Genomic DNA, 12,289 nt, shown 5'->3' with positions numbered 1-12,289 from the left:
ATCGTCATTCTAAATTTCAGCCAAATCTGTTCAGTAATTTTTGCGTGAAAGATTAACAAACATACACACAAGCTTTTGTCTTATAATATTAGTGTGATTATCGCTATAGACGAAATGCCAATATCGATATATTGATATATATAATAAACTCAATCGTAAAGACACATCGTACATAGCCACCTAAAGTAATAAAATTATAAATTGAATTAAATGCTGTTTCTGGCAACATAATCTAAAAAGATTGCCTGATCTTGAAAAAAAATGACTGGGCTCTGCTCTCTCTTTCTCTCTCTGCTTTAATGTCCTTAATCCATGTTGAGTATATTGAGCCACGGAACGGCATCCTAGTAATTCGTGCTAGAAGAAAACAATACATTGTTTTTATTTCCATTTTTTTATCATGTAGGTATTCACTTAAATAAACCTAAAAAAATGCCTACTAAAAATATCGATATATTGGCGTACTAGACCGATACATCAAAATATGGATATCGACTTAAGTCGATATATGTATCGATATTTTTGTAAACCAACATCCCTATTTACGACATTTCGCTAATGTCAATTTTGACACGTACATTCCAATTCATGCAAGCCTTATATCAGTAAAATAAAGTAAATAAAAAGCAAAAAATAATGATGACGCTTTGTGGCTCAGTGTACTTTTATTTATTACCGTCGGTTTTTAAGTTATACCAGCGATCGTTTTTTTTAATAAGATGCAAATTTTTCACACTCCAAGTCACATTCTTGTGCTTATACCTAATCAATGTTTTGTAATGAAAAAAAATTGGGTTTATGCAATTCAAATCATCAAAATGTAAACAGTCTCGATTTGCTCCTCCTCGCTCATTCGTTACTAACACAGAACAAAATATGAGTAAGCTATACTGATTCCTAGTTCCAACTTCCATGGTTACTAACTACTAGCGTTTCGGCACGGCGGGATATTTAGCACTTACCTACCTACCTAGAAATAACTAGGCTCATACACTTAAATTGGGTACCTAACCTACCATGCTATTATTCAATATAGATTATATAAAATGAAAGACTAAAGGGTAACAGCATTTCAATTTATTGAAATACAACACGACCACAAGAACTGTTATGCAGTAATATTATATTTTTACACTACTTAATTTAGTAATACTACATAATTATTTTATTGTCAAACGTGTCAAGTAAATAATATTAATACAAATTATAGTAAATAAATAAAATTTGAGATAAAAACGATTATGCACACAATAAAATTCATAAGCCATGTTTATTACTAGAGATTTAATTTAGAAGGTGCTCGAATAATTCAAAATATTATTAGGTGCATACAAAGACATGGATTTTACATTTACATCGCTGGGTGCATAATATACAATATCAAGTACGTTATTATATCATTAAAATTATCCAATTCCTTCGTTAAAATTATCCGATTAAACTATTGTGGATCTAAGATTAATTAATAACAAAAAAAAACAAATGCAGTAAGTTCTAACGTGGGATTACACGTTATTGTAACAAATTAGTATGCATGGATTATACAATGATCTTGATACCGGTTGTACAGTGCGACAAGGCTTTTTTGGCGCGTGGCCAAAATCGGAACTCACACCGCCATGCCATCACCCGGGTAAGGAGGCCATGCCTCGAGGCCCGTACCCCCGCTATGCCGTTCCGACCAAACGGAGAAGACCCGCACTTTTTGTTAAGTGCCACACTGTCCCTTGTACGTGGTGTTGCTAAGTAAAAAAACTGAAAATTCAGTATTTTTTTTTAAATATTCCAGCCATTCCATATACAATATACCCTCACGATATATCATGATAGCTATATTTAGCAATAGGTAAATATAGTATGTGAGCACCTAAACATGATAGGCTGCAAGTCCATGGCCTATCAATGGTTTTTATGATTCTTTAACAATGTGGAATTAGAGGGCTTTCCCGATTTCTCTTTCAGTTAAAATTAGACAAAACTTACTCGATTTTCAACATTGACATTTTCAACATATTCCCTAAACTTGAGATTTTATTTGCTGGCAGCTTTTGTTTTACAACTACGCCCTCCTTTTAATGTCATTCAAGTACCAAAAGATCCTTGTCGGACTGTACAAAATCTCTGAACTAAATTGACAACTCTGATAAATAATGTAATGCTATCCTTTTTTGCAGCGAAAATAGTGACAAGGATAGCACTAAAAGACGTGTCATTTTAGTCAACAGATTAAATACAATAGAATAAACAATATCCAATTAGATCAATTAATTAATAATTTAATATCACTTACAAAATATTATCACATTTTTATGCGCCACATTATTATTATAAAAAATGCATTATCATTCCCTTGAGATTTGTGATATTAATTATTTTTATTACAGCGAGGAACAAAGGTTTGTTACAGATAACAAAAATATTAAAGTTTAAAAATTACAGAACATGATTGGAAGGATATCTAACATAAATAAAATATTTATAAAATGACAAGGGCGAAAGGGGTTAAGTCAAATAAAAAAATCTGTTTATTAAATGATTTCAATTTTCATTCTCTTGCATAAAAATATAATTTCCCCAAGAAAACTGCTGCTACTTAGCTGTCGATTTTAATATACTTAATCAATTTCAACCATTTGTTTCAACCGTTTTGAAGAATATAGCAAATATTTATATATTTAAGATTTTGAATATATTAATCTACGCTCACTCCAGAAGAAGGACTTGATAAAAATACAAGTATCAAAATGTGTTTACTGGACTACAATTTTTAATTTGTCAATTCTGACATATCAACATACATTGTCAGAGATTATAACTTTTTATATTGAAGCAACAATGAAAAAAAAATACTTTCGACACGAAACAATAGCTGCGTCTGAGCTGCAGCATAAAATATATCAAACTTTAATACGAAATTAGCACTAAAATGGTGTATTTACATTTTATAATATATTGTAAATATACGTACGAATATACAGTTTGCATACAGTTTGGATACATACTTATCTGAAGTACATAACAATATTTTGTGACAACAAGCACCAAAGAAGACTGAATAAGATTATTCATATAAGTCTTAAAGCACATAATATTATGTATTTGGTAATATAATATAGTCAGATTCGCGGTACGTTATATGTACGTATAGTATACGTGAAATGAGTTGCCAACTAAGTATAAACGTAGCTCAATATACAATATATTCAGATCTTTGATATTTAATAAAATGCATACCTATTCAAAGTTCAAAAGTTCAATGGTGCTTATTCAGTGGTACACAAATTCCTAAACTAAGTTGACAGGTCTAAGGTTGAAATCTATAGAGTGCACCTTAACTTTGCTTACACTTAAGTTTCAGTTAAAACAAGACAGATTTATGCCAGTGGTGTAACACTGTCTCGTTTTAACAGTGTCTTAAGTTTTCTTAATCTAGTGCTATCCTTTTCCACAGGAAGCGTTATGAAAGAGATAGTACTAGATTTAGACCTGTCAATTTAGTTAAGTTTAGACATTGTGTATAAGAAAATGAGCAACATTGATACAGCAAAAATAATTGTCTAACTAGCATAAAATTAATGCATATATAAACTATAAACAAATAATGGTTTACTTTTCAAAATGCATTTTAGTTACACATGCACAGAACATAACAGTTCCAAATACAATCAAGGCTGACATTGTATTCAAAATCTAATTCATTATCATTACGTATCGAAAATACATCGGAGTTTTACACAAGTATACCTAAATGTAGTGGTAGCTTAAATAAGTTTTATTTTTATTTCTTATATGATAATACGTAATTTATTTAGGCTACCACCCCACACCATTTATCACCTATACGATAAGGTCCTATAATATACATTATGGTACAAATATTACAACAAAGTCAACAAGAATATCAACAATGGACACGATAACTTTTTACAAACAAACACGTTTGTTTTTTTTTTACACTTATCAACATAGTTTTTATTTATTTTGTATCTTTACTAAAGATAGGGAAAATCATGTAAGCAAATAAATTAACTACCACTCGAACATTAAGATGAATTCTCCTCTAATATATCGTATGTTTTTAGGGTTTTTAGGGTTCAATGTGATAATTACAACTTCCGTGCTAACCCATTTCCGCCGTAGTAGCGTACTGTTTGCTGGTATCCCTAACCTTCCCTTTGAACCAAACCCTTTCAATTCACAATTCAATAGGAGAATTCAGCTTAATACATAATATAATGTGACCAATTCTGTTGTACACACTCTCTAAACTAAATTAACAAGTCTAAACTAGTCCTATTCTTTGTAAATATAACTAACTTAATGACTAGACTCACGAACCCTTTCGAACCCGTCCGGGGTCCGAAACTAGTCGAGTTTACTTCCATAAATCACGTGAGTTAGCTATTTAGTTATATTATAATGGAAAACACTCACAATAATTTAAACGCTAAAATATCCTTTTCCTTAGGGAGCATTAAGAAAGGGATAGCAATTTATTTAGACACATTTAGTTTAGAGATTATGTAACTACTACAGAATTAGCCATAATATATATTTAAACAATCATAACTTTTATCTAATAGTAAAATACGATGTGAAATAATGATTACGAGAGGGATAAATAGTTATAAAATTTTTGTACTACCTACTGAAATATAAATAGAAACACTGCCCTTCGTTAAAACAGATTTTTTTTGAAATATAATAGTAAAATATTATGTAAGATATACAGTCCAATGCCGTTTGCGTCCATTGCGTTTTGCGTCATTCAATGGCACGAATAATAAGCAGAGATTTCTATGTTATTGTTTCCAGTTACATAAATTACTACTAACCAATACCCGCTTCCTTATGTGGAAAATCTACAAAATATATTCAACTAACGACTAACGATAGGTAAAGAAAGACTAAAATTAGAGTATTTTGTTCATTACTTTATTCGAACTATGTAAACAATCATAAAATAATTGGAAAATTAAAATCAACGTTACCTATGTTAATGTTTTTTAAACAAATATTTGAATACATCTATATTTCTATATTATTTTTTATTTGCTGACAAAACGTAAACAAGTGGTTTCACGCAGAAATGCGTAAGCGACACCCTATTACTGCGAACACGAATGTATTAAAGATGGATCGAGCGCTCTTAATAGCTACTTGAAGAAAATACCTACTTATCGCTATCGCACTATCGGTCTCACACTCGCTCAGTTGTCGAAGTGGGATAGCGATAAGTATGTACTAGTGAGCTCTGTCCACAGGTAAGCCGCGATACAGCACAGAGAACTTAATAGTATCGTATGCCTCTGTCTAAATTTTCACTTGTTATGTGAAACGTTAGACCGACTAAAGCACTGGGTAAATCGCGTCGCTTACGAGTTTCTCGTACTGCTTTCTCTGAACATTTTATTGCTATTTCTTTACTTTTTAATCCAGCTAAAGAAAATAGATTAAGTATATAAAAATCTAAAATTACATCGCGCATGAAACTATTCTGAAACACTTTGTATTACAATTTACACTCCACCATTGTTTAATGCGGACGTAACGAGAATGGACTGTAATTAACACGTAATTATGTAACTAATTACTCGTAACTATGTTGACAAAGTGTATTTAAGCTAGGCTAGGAAATTGGATGATTAGTTTAACACCATAGAGGCAGATCTGGATCCAACTGTGAAATCCTTATATTGAGAGAACACGCACAGCTGTAAAAGAAAAAACTATTTTAAGATTTCTACTTTCAAGTTGACCTTTTCAAGGGCACAAGATAAGTTCAAAAACTAAAACCCAACTATTTACTAAAAACTTTTGAAAAATATTATCACGGTATGCATATAATATTATTGTCATAATAAGGGTATATTTTCGAAATCTAAACAATAAAACCTTAAAGATACCAAATTCGATACATTTACAGAGTTTTTTCTCAGCGTATTTTTGTGTCATAATCGCTAAGTTGCATAAAGACATTCATACTATTATTAAAAATGCGAAAGTGTGTGTGTCTGTCTGTCTGTCTAGCTTTTCACGGCTCATTCTTTTAACCGATTTGAACGAAATTCGATGCAGAGATAGCTTCCCAAGAACGGAAGAGGCTATTTTTGTCGCGGAATATCAAAGAGTTCTCTCGGATTTTTAATAAATCACAATCCACGCGGACGAATTTGTGGAAATATATGCGAAACCCACCGAAATCCACAACCACACATAGACTGCGAAATTAATAAATCTCCCATTTAAAACATTTTCTCATAACTAAGAGAGAACAATTTAATTAAGTACACAATAGATCAAACAAAACTTAGAGACCCCGAACTGTTTATCAATATAGTTCCACTATTGATAACAAAGGTCTATCGCGCATAATATCGCCAATTATAACTTTCTATATAGGTCACAACAAATGGGTGGTTTATCACAACATGACCTAAAGATATTCTCAAAGTAAGGTCTCTAAATTCTAAGTTTCTCTATTATGCCTTGGCACTTGGCAGGCAATTTGCAGAGTTCTTTCTTTCTCCGAAGAAAAAAAGATCCACAGCGGTTCCATGTAACATGATTTAGTTATACCAAGTGAATCCTGATCAGAAAACGAATCTATGCTAGGACAAAGGTAAAATTAATATCCTATTAAAAATATCGAACTGCATATTATTGTATTCGATACATGTAAAAGTACCGATTACGTTATCGAACTGTATACATTATGCAAAAGTGATATTTGGTTACTGAATTTTTATGGTACTGAATTAGTTTTCTGTTTTTGTGTATTTATGAGAGTGGTTATCTATCAACCTAACCGATAAGGCAGGCTAAGCAATTAAATTATTATCAAATAAAATTACCGCGAAGGTCATAAACACGAGACAATAGAGTATTCAATACAAGGACTTCACCAAAATTCTTATTTGAATTTGAACAAATAAAATACACGCTTAATTTTTCACACATATTTCACCTTTATTTGCTAAATACATAGATTATGATGCTCGCGATTTCATCTAAGGTTCGGATTTTTAAAAATCCCCTAGGAACTTTAATTTTGCAGGATAAAAAGTAGCTCAAGTTCTTCCCCGGGATACAAGCAATAAGCATCTCTGTGCCTTTCACCAAAATCGGTTAATAAGATGGACCGTGAAAAGCTAGCAGACAGACACACTTTTGCCAATCAAGGGGCATTTCCTGTCGATTGCGATTACAATGAATACGTTATTCTTAAACAATCGGGGGGGCATACCAGTCTATACTATCGGTGTAATGACGGCTTGTGAGGTACGAATTGCGAAAGAGAGACAGCAATGTTGAATTCCCTGATTTTTATGTAAACGCCTTAGTTCACGAAGCATTTCGGTGAAACGGTAGGTACACTATCGACTTTAGTAGAAGGTATCAAACTAGTTATACTAGATACACTTACCTTATCTTTTAACTGTTGACACATATGCAAGGCTGCTGTTAGCATGAATAGAACGTCACTAAGCCATGGCACAGCACAGTCCGCTTGGCAGGAGTCAATTCTCATAGTACCATGAACTGAACTTAGCTGGTATGCGACAAAGATCAGCTTATGGGATTGTATATAAAATGATATCGCTAAGTCTTCTGGTAGGTTCGGTGAGAGAGCCTTCTGAAAGAAAAATGCAGATAAAAAAAGAGATAGTCGCAACTATCATGATGCATAACTATATATGTACCTATATTAATTTACTATTTATATGTATCTATCTTTTGAAGTGTGATGATCACAAAACAAAAGAATAAAAAGAATCTAGGCGTTATGCTAATGAGGTAAGAGTGTATTTGTTCGGTGGTTCGTCATTTTAATTGCGTCGCAATGGATCAACGGTTTGACGTAATTTTTTGCATGGTTATAGTTAAAGACCTGCGGAGTGACATAGCCTGTTTTTATGTTCAGAAAATAGCTCCGGCATGGTGGCATGCCGTTAACCTTTTGCAATCACGCTGCTTGCTTTTATAATCACGCTGCGGCTGATCAACGGATTTACGTGATTTTTCGTATGGATGTAGATTAAGACTAGGAGAATGACATAGATTTTTTATCCTAGAAATAAAGAGAAACCCCCTACCAGACGAAGTGGCGGTAATCATCTAATCTAAAAACTCACTGACTGATTTATCAACACATAGCTCAAACTACTGGCCTGATCAGGCTGTAATTTGGCATGCAGATAGAGCTATTATGACGTAGACATTCGCTAAGAAAGGATTTTTGAAAGTCCAACCCCTAAAGGGGTAAAATAGGGGCTCTGTAGTCCGCGCGAACAAAGTTTGGGGCATTAGCTAGTATCAACATAAAGGAATGGATTATTAGGGGAAAATGGTTAGCAAAATAAATCTTACCATATTTCTACTTTTCATAAGCTCATCAATTGTTTTTTTCTTGGGCAGTACCACAGCAGTGCGTGCTCTCTGAAGAGAGCCAATTTAAACATTGGATTATGTGCAGTACTTCCTCTGATGATCTGTAATTTTTGTATACTTTAATACAGAAACATCTTTGTATTATGAATCTTATATATACAATCAATATGATTATGTAAATGATAAAAGATCGTAGATTTTACTTTGACTGCAATTACTTTTATACATGGCATAATATTGTACATCAAATCTTTAAAAAGAGCAACCGCCGAGTTTCTTGCTAGTTCTTCACGGTCGGAAAGGCATTCAGAACCAGTGGTAGATGCATTTGACGATACAAAAGTACTTGTAAAAGTTTAATTAAATAAATAAATGATTTTTCAGTCATTCCAAATGTAAATTGACATCAGTCCTCACTTTCCTTTGCACGGACTAAGATAAAGACCTGGAGAGACTGACATAGGCTACTTTTTATCATGGAAAATCCACGCAAACGAAGTCGAGGGCATCATCTAGTATCAAATTAAATTGAGTAGGTAAGTAACCCTCAATATGAGAATCTATTAATAGATAAATTGTGGAGGCCAACTTCATTGATTTAGAGTCATGTACAATTGAACATATATATATCGAGAAATAGGTGGGAGTGGAAAGGTTGGTGGAGACCTGGGTCTACAGGACACACTGATTTGGAACCCCTGGACAGATGTGCATACATAATATACTAATTTTGTTTATAAATGCACTCTTTCACGCAAAAATTACTGAACGGATTTGGCTGAAATTAGGAATGGAGATAGATTACCCTGGATTAAAACAGGCTACTTTTTATCCCAGAAAATCAATAATTTCCCACAGGATTTTTAAAAAGCTATATCCACAGGAACAAAGTCGCGGGCATCAGCTAGTCAGTAATAAAGTACAATTAAACATAAAACTTTTCTGTTTTCACCTGAATACATAGTGTTTATCAACATTGTCGATGTAACCAATAGCCTGCTGCAGGTGATTGGCTGCATCCTGGATCTGTTGTAGTTTCCAAGGACCATCTTGGTTAATAGAAGTCCGGCATATAGTGTGCATCTGTCTTAAAACCTTGAAACTGATATCCTAAAACGTAAAAGCATTATAAATTTCATTATCAGAATCCATTGCCAGCACACACAGGTCTCCTCTCAGAATGAAAAGGATTTAGGCCATGGTCCACCATGCAAGCAAAGTGTAAATTGGCAGATTTCAGCCACCCCAAAACACTCATGCATGCAGGTTTCTTCTCAACGTTTTCCTTCGCTGTTAAAGAAAGTTATATTTAATTATATAAGATGCACATATCTCTGAAAAATTAGAGGTGTGCCCAGGATCGAACTTCAGACATCCAGAATAGGTGGCTGATAGGTACAGATAAAAGACAAAACTTGGTTTGAAACATGTCCATTATAAATTAATAAGGGAGGTTAAGTGAACACAATACAAGAGAATTTATTACACTGCACAGGGAACTTTCTGTTGTTGTACAGGTTTTAAATTTAATACAATGGAACTGATTATATTGTTTGCTGTGGCTTTCATGGCTCTTATGGCCTTCAACATATTTGACTCAATAGTCAGGATGGTAGGGCATATTATGCAATACTAGCTGTCTCTTACCATTTCAAAGATCATAAACTGATTCTGAAATGCCAAACTAAAGCTTGTACCCTGATACAAAACCAAGGGTCCCTACAGGTTTTATAGAAACAAATCCACTTGAACAAATCCCTAAGATAAAAAGATATTATTAAGATAAAAAAGTTAAAATTAAAGGAATTTGTGATTGTAGCCCAGAATGAAAGAAGAAAAGAGTTTTGTATTAATCACAGGATTTTTCATTAAATAATACTTACTGCATGTGTGATACTATCACCTGTGAGAGTAACAATACATTTCAGTTGTTCAGGTTGAGATGTTAATATGAATTTGTCCTGTTTTTGCCCCTCATTTCCATACAGCGGAACAGGAAATCTATGTGCACATTCCTAAGGAAAAGAAACATTTACAACTATTTCACCAACACTTAAAATCTAAAATTATTACTATAAAAAAATTATTTAAATTAAAAATTTCATTTAAAAAAATTATATCTACATACTTTATGCTCGCTAAATTCCATTATAATTTAAATTATAACTAACTTTTTATTTAAACTCAGTATAATGAAGTTCTTTCGCCAGGATAGGTGCATATTTTTAAATATTGAACTGATATAGAGGTAGGTCATCACATTTTATTGAAAAATTGTAACTTACCACTAATACTGAATGGAGCTGATGTAATATAGCGTGAACTTCCTCACGAAGAACCCATTCAAACTCCTCTTTCTAAAATAAGTTAATTGTATTGTATGAGTAAGACAATTTTATATGGTGTGACACAACACCCATAAAATATATTAAAAAACTATAGATTCGCACCAAATTTGCAGCCTCTTCTTTTTCGTTGTCGTTCATTGCACTGGTTTTTAAGATTTAAGGTCTCTACTAACTATTAATACCTAATTAAAGTAATTTTTAGAGAGGAAAAACGACTAACACCTGCAAACCCAAATTTTCTGAGTCGAACACAGATGAATAAGCCAAAAATTAAACATATATATTTTGACAGTTTGAAAATCAAAACCATAGACGAACAGTAAAAGGTACAGAATTTATACATTTTGTATAAATCTAATTTCTAATTTTACATTGATTAGTTCACAAAAGCTGTAAATTACAGAAAGTTATAAAAAAACCTTATTTGAGGGCTGCTCATAAAAATAAATGAGGACGAAAACTTTCTTCATTTTTAACCCCCGACCCAAAAAGAAGGGTGTTATAAGTTTGACGTGTGTATCTGTGTATCTGTCTGTGGCATCGTAGCGCCTAAACGAATGAACCGATTTTAATTTAGTTTTTTTTGTTTGAAAGGTGGCTTGATCGAGAGTGTTCTTAGCTATCATGCAAGAAAATCGGTTCAGCCGTTTGAAAGTTATCAGCTTTTTTCTAGTTACTGTAACCTTCACTTGTCGGGGGTGTTATAAATTTTTAATTTACACTTGTAGAAAAATGTAGATAAGTATCTACCTACCTAGTTATATAATAATTTATTATTTATATTTGACCTAATCCTCATACTAATAATAATTATGGTTCAATAGCTACAGGACATGACTGATACATAATTTTATACAGATTTTGATACAAAATCGTTTTACAGACAGACTCCCAAGAGAAAACAGGTTTAAAAGCTGCAACTTAGAAGGCAATAATGAAAAAGGGGTTTTTATACGTGATATAATTTATGTGAATATAATATTATTTGTGAATTCGAAGTTATGATTCTATGGTAAGAATATTATTTTAGTTTGAAGTATTCGGTTGAGTTTGTTGTGGGCTCCTTGGGCGCGTTTGGAACCCTCGTAGCTTTAGTTTTAAGATTACGTAGTACAAATTATCATTTACTAGTAAAACAATAAAAATAAGTAACTAGGTAGTTAGGCATGTCAAATAACGCAATAGGAATATCTTGACCAATTTATTTTAATGCACATATCGCTGATAATAATAATAATTTAATGGTGATGTTCTTTTTCAGCAATTTTCCGCTGAGTTTCAGCCCAACTTTTAACATTTGCTTCTGAGTTTGACATAGCATGTATTTTTGAAAATGCATAAAATGTTATAAGACATCCCAATGGGTAATACATCCAAATGTTATTATTTTTCATATAGAAAAAGTAAGGAAATTGGGCGATTTTTGCTGAAAGTGTATAAGGATATTTCATGTGTCGTCCAGATTTCCTAAAAAACGCAAAATTTGCATTAAATTGCAAAAAATGAGGTTATTGAAAATAATTACTAACTAGTTACTTTTTATAAAACAT

General features: G+C 32.5%; 1 protein-coding gene across 1 annotated transcript; it reads right to left on the bottom strand.

The window, feature by feature from the left end:
• Nucleotides 1-1,062: 1,062 nt before the first annotated feature.
• On the bottom strand, nt 1,063-10,988 carry LOC123878610 (protein rogdi). The gene is given in 8 exon segments (XM_045925913.1): nt 1,063-5,714; nt 7,427-7,636; nt 8,371-8,464; nt 8,466-8,492; nt 9,344-9,501; nt 10,275-10,406; nt 10,677-10,748; nt 10,842-10,988. Coding segments are annotated over 8 exon segments (798 nt in total). The 5' UTR covers nt 10,878-10,988; the 3' UTR covers nt 1,063-5,645.
• Between the last annotated feature and the right edge of the window lie 1,301 nt (nt 10,989-12,289).

The sequence above is a fragment of the Maniola jurtina genome, chromosome 3 (genome assembly GCF_905333055.1).
Source record: "Maniola jurtina chromosome 3, ilManJurt1.1, whole genome shotgun sequence".
Classification (NCBI taxonomy): Eukaryota; Metazoa; Arthropoda; class Insecta; order Lepidoptera; family Nymphalidae; genus Maniola; species Maniola jurtina.
Note: the sequence above shows the minus strand (reverse complement) of the source record. Positions and strands in the feature narration are given on the sequence as shown.